We start from the raw sequence: 5,368 nt of genomic DNA on the forward strand, positions 1-5,368 counted from the left end.
TAATCGTTCCACTTAATAATATTATATATAAATATTAGCCTTTAATTTAATATAAAATGCCGCTCATACTTTTAATCTTGAAGATTAATTCATTAAAATTACATAGTATCTTTTTGGCGCAATTATTAATAAGATTTACTAAATTTATTTCTAATAATGACAATTGCTTGCGAGGCCTTTCTAAAAATTAAACAGTTTCTCGAAAGTTTCAAGCTACGTTCGAAGGCAAAAATGTTCAAAATTTTGTTTTAGGCGCGGAGCTAAAAATAATACAAAACACTAATATTTATTCTAATCCTAATTATTTCCGCAAATTATTCTTCTTCTACTTTTTATAATTATCTCCCTTCCAAACCCGCTTTTCAAAAAATTTTTGGCTGCTGTTTTCATTACTTATGACCTCGGAGTGCACACGTCAGTCAATCTGGCAGTAGCCAGCAGCCAGCCGGTCGCTCAATATAGCAATAATGATGCTCAACGCCCACACGTACGCTGCCTTTGTCTGCGTCGCAGACTGACATGAAACTTTGCATATGAAATTCTAATATATTCCCGCAGACGAGACGAGACGTAATACAGTATTTAATTATTTTTAAACTTAGTGCAATAAAAATAAAGAAATAAAAACATGAAAATACTGCAGTAAAAATAATGAGTTTTGCAGAGACAGCCATTATATTTTTATATAACTGTGCATATAGAGGAAATTTTGGTATATTTTATGCGTTAAATTTTGTTGGTTAGTCAGCTCAGTTGTAAAGAAAAAAACTAATGAAAGAATTACGTAGTTATTAGTTGCTTTTCCAACACACTTTTTGTAACTGCAGAGCAGTCAAAGAAACGTTGCCTACATTTCAGCGCGGATAATGTGTTTTTAACTCTCTGAGAACACTGATATTTTATTGCACATAATTTGTAAGTTTTTGTTGCATAATTGCCGTTTTTAATCAGGAATTCTTACTGACATATTTCTATTCAAAGATGTTTCATATAAAAAATTCTCAAAAAACGTTACCTACATTTCAGCGCCCATAATGTGTTTGAGTGGAGCACTTCGACTTTAACTCCCATATTTTTTTACATTTATTTTGTTAATTTTTGGCCGTAATTGCCGCTTATTAATTAGGAACTCTTTAAGTATTTATTTCGATTCTGTGATTTTTCGTAATTAAAATTATTAAAAAATTTGCAAATACTGAACACCGAAAAGCGTCGAATAGAAAATTATTAATAGATAATTTTGAACCACATATTATATGTATACATATATAATTACGAGACAGTATAAAAGCCAAGAAAGAAACGTAAACGTGTCAATGAAATCGCAAGCAAAAACTGTCTGACGGAGAATTAATAATCTTTAAAAATAAAACACTCAAAAATTGAATAAACAATTTTAAGTGGATACGAGAGCATGTAAGTACATAGAATGTATTGGAAATGAGCCCAGCTGACAACCACATAGATAATAAAATAAAAATCTAAAATGTGGCAGAAGTAGCTATTTTTATATGGAAAATATTATAGCTTTAATTAAGCTTTTGTGGCAATTATTTTTTATATAAAACTTAATTCAATACTTTTTAATATAAAATTTGGGTTTTGTTATTGAATTATTTTTATATAAACATTTTTTTATATTTAAATGTTTTTTTTAATATTTTTGATGTTTTATTATATAGTTGAACAGTTTCAACATTTTCTCTATTTTGAGGCAAATTTCTTTATAATTTCAATAACCTTATATTTATTGGCTGTACCGTTTACAGCTATTTATAAAACCGCTTCCTATATACCAAGTGAAGCATATATCTTTATGTCTAATTATGTTAGTTTGAGTAAATAAATTGATTTTTAAAATGCGACAATAGCCAACAAACCAACAAGCAAAGATAACGAAGAGCGCGTGAACTTGAAAATTTATGATAAATTGTACATACATATCTATGCATGTATCTATGTACATATATAGGTTATTAGATGATATGGTATATATGTAAGTCTGCATGTAATACATTTATTAGCGGAAACAAATTTGAGTGTGTGTGTGTGCGTGTATGACGTTTTTGTAATAATAAATACGACAAGTGTACAGTTTTGTGTTGTATATGTATATTTACCTTTAAATGGCCATCGGCTGTACGATTGTCGTCATCGGTTGGTATAACCGTGGCGATACGATAAGAGTCCGCTCTCCCATGCTATAGAATCGGATCAACAATTGAGCGTATAACAAATACAATTATTATAGACAACAATAACGGGAACACATTTAGCGTTGGATTTTGCACGAGCACAATAACGGAACAACGTACAAATACGCAATTGAACGCAACGTAACGGAACGCAAAGGCAATGCAACGCAATGGTACGTAAGGCAGGCATGATACGAAATGATGGAAAGGGGAAAATAAGAGAAAAATTATAAAATTGTAAAAAATGCGATGAAAACTAATTATAACGGTATATGATGTGTAGTAAAATAAATATATATAGCATGTAATGAATATGAATATGTATAAGTTGGTATAAGTACATAAGGTAACATGCAATTTTATGCTAAATAGTAGTTATATAATGTATAGAAATCTAATTTGTAATATATGTATGTATAAATATAAGTACGAAAAGGTATTAAAGTGTGTAAGTACCTTAAAAAGTTTAAAATAATTAATGCGCCTAAATGTATGACACAAAAATCAATAAAAACAGTATTACTTTTCTTCTAACGCAACACACTGCTCATGGCATACACCTTTACAATTGCTTAAATATATTTAACAATTAATTAGGTCAACCTTGTTTTAGCCCTTGCTCGTTTAGCTGGTTACTAAGTAAGCGCCTAAAAAGCACACCTCACTAGCATTATGTATACATACTAAATACTACTACTATCTGCAATGCAGTAGAACTTTTCAGTAAATCTAAAGTCCACAATCAATAACACTGGAAAATGTCTATCAAGTATGTTTGTATCATGAAACTATCGTCTATTTACATTGGAATTGTGCCATTGGAATGGTTTTTGGCCAAACACACTGAGCCTCCTTTAAAATGGTGTGTCTGTTACTAAGCAATTTAGGCCAACATTTGCCTGACTAACATCCATATAGTATGCTAGCGTGTTGTTTTAGGCTTATTTATAGACACATTATTTAAAAATAAAATCAAAATGGATTTCAAATTGCAAAGTTCCACGCACTTGACGACGGCGATAGCTGCCAGAATAGTCCCGAAGATATACATTTTTTTTTTTCTTATTTTCATCAATTAGTGTTTACTCGCAAATGTTGATCGCGAAATGAGATGAATATTGTATATTCTGATTATTTGGTTTTCTTTCAAGAATCAATATAATTTTTGCAAAATATAGACAAATGAATCACTGCAGTAATAGACATATGCATATGTGCGATTTGTATATGGCATAAATTCACGGTAATAAATGGAATTTTATTAGAGGAATTTTCATATTGAAAAATGTGGAAAACTACTTTTGGCAAATTTTGCGTATACACAAAAACCTTTGCCTACATTTCTGCGCGGCGAAGAAATCCATGAAATTCAAGATAGAAAGCAAAAGGATATTTTAGTAGAGAATTTATGGCAATTGTTGCAGTCTTTATATATGAATAGTAATGCTACAATATCTATGCGCTCAAACGTAGACTACATCTTTTAATTTATAGTTTCATATTATGGAAAATTGATAGTAGCGACTTATAAAACGATCGTTTTCAGCAAAACTGAGCGTGGAGCTACAAGCGCATTATTTTTTAGGTCGAATAGATTATTTAAATTAAATTAATTATTGTTAGAGTTGCTAAGGGAGTATTGGACAATTGTATTCGCATTTTTCGCAGAGCTGAGTTATAATTCTTTTTGCATTCGGTCACTATGAAAAGTATGTTTGCGGAATAATTTTCAATAAATTGCGAAAGCTAGCAAAAAGCAAAAAAAAAAAAAAAAAAAAAAAAAAAAAAAAAAAAAAAAAAAAAAAAAAAAAAAAAAAGGATATATTTATTTAAACTTGTGATTTTATAAATAAAAACAAATTTCAAGAAAAATAAATGTAAATAATTTACAACAAAACAATAACAATTAATGGAAACAGATTTAAGCTAATGATAGACCATAAGCTACTGATATAAGGTAGAAAAACAACAACTAAAAATGCTAAAACAGTGATTCAGAAATTCAGGCAAAAAATATACATATGTAACAACAACAACAACAACAATGACAACACATTTTTATTTTCATAAGCAGCTCCGAAATATTTGCGAAATCGACCATTTGAAGCTTGCTTTAACTGAACTCTACTAACACTGCTCACGTAATCAATTTATTTGTAATTTTTGAGTATGAAGCATACGACAAACGATTTAAAAATAATATAAAATGATTCGAAAATATAGAGGAGTTTCATAAATTAAATATTTTCGATAAATAATTATATATTTTTCTCATAAAACGGGACTGTAGTTGTTTTTTCTAAACTGTGAAATGATCCATCATCGAGGAATCCCTGGATTTTCGAAAATAGTTCCGATTCGATTTTAAAAGATTAATTATCTCAATTAGTTAATTAGAAGATTTAAAAAATATGTAAATTATAACCCTCTGGCGATGCTTCGTTAAATAAATTAACTACATATATATGCATGTGTATGTGTAAATATACAAACATACGTACAAACATATGAAATGAGCAGGTGTAAACGAAAACTTGGCAAACGCTTGTATTTTCACTATTTGGCTTTCCTCTTTTTGTTGTTTTTGTTTTGTAAAAGAAAAAGTACTTTTTTTTATTTCAAAAATAGATAGAAAATACAAATGAGTATTCTCAATGAGAGTATTTCTTAACACACAAAAATATTGATCATAGCATCGACTGTGAGAATATTGAGATTTTGCTTTCGGTTGAAAAAAATCTTGTTCGAGAGGAATTCGTAGAAAGTTATATTTTCTAGGAATTCTTTTAAGTGTAAATGATTTAGCGAGTATTTTATTATAATTTCGTTTTACTACACTGCATCTATAAAGTGCTCAACCTGCAGCTCAGCGCAGACGACTTTTTTTTTTTTTTTTTTTTTTTTAAATCTTTTTTCTTTTTTTTTTTTTTGTTTGAACTAAAACACGGTTAGTTTGGCATTCACATTTGCCATTTTTCAAAAAGTTCACGTATCTTATTGCAACAGTCGCGTTGGCATTTCAAATTTTTGTTTTCCTATAATTTAGCCATAATATATGGCATGAAATATATGATGTGCGCTGCTAAATGGAGGTGCAATAAACTTGTCAATCACAATGGTAATGGCCAGAATTATTTCTATTTTTATTTAGTTTTTCAAATTTTTTATTTTTA

At 29.1% G+C, this 5,368-nt stretch overlaps 1 protein-coding gene across 7 annotated transcripts in view; it reads right to left on the minus strand.

The window, feature by feature from the left end:
• Positions 1-5,368, minus strand: part of LOC108966258 (sodium/potassium-transporting ATPase subunit alpha) — a 79,374-nt gene that overhangs the window by 21,806 nt on the left and 52,200 nt on the right. For 5 of the 7 annotated variants that reach the window (XM_018929031.1, XM_018929039.1, XM_018929048.1 and 2 more), the window contains one exon: positions 2,121-2,201. The exons of the other annotated variants lie outside the window; for them this stretch is intronic. In XM_018929031.1, the coding sequence (XP_018784576.1) occupies positions 2,121-2,201 (81 nt within the window). The remainder of the gene's footprint in view (positions 1-2,120; positions 2,202-5,368) is intronic. 7 annotated transcript variants of the gene reach the window in all.

Source organism: Bactrocera latifrons, unplaced genomic scaffold (genome assembly GCF_001853355.1).
Source record: "Bactrocera latifrons isolate USDA-ARS-PBARC rearing strain unplaced genomic scaffold, ASM185335v1 scaffold_10, whole genome shotgun sequence".
NCBI classification, from domain to species: Eukaryota; Metazoa; Arthropoda; class Insecta; order Diptera; family Tephritidae; genus Bactrocera; species Bactrocera latifrons.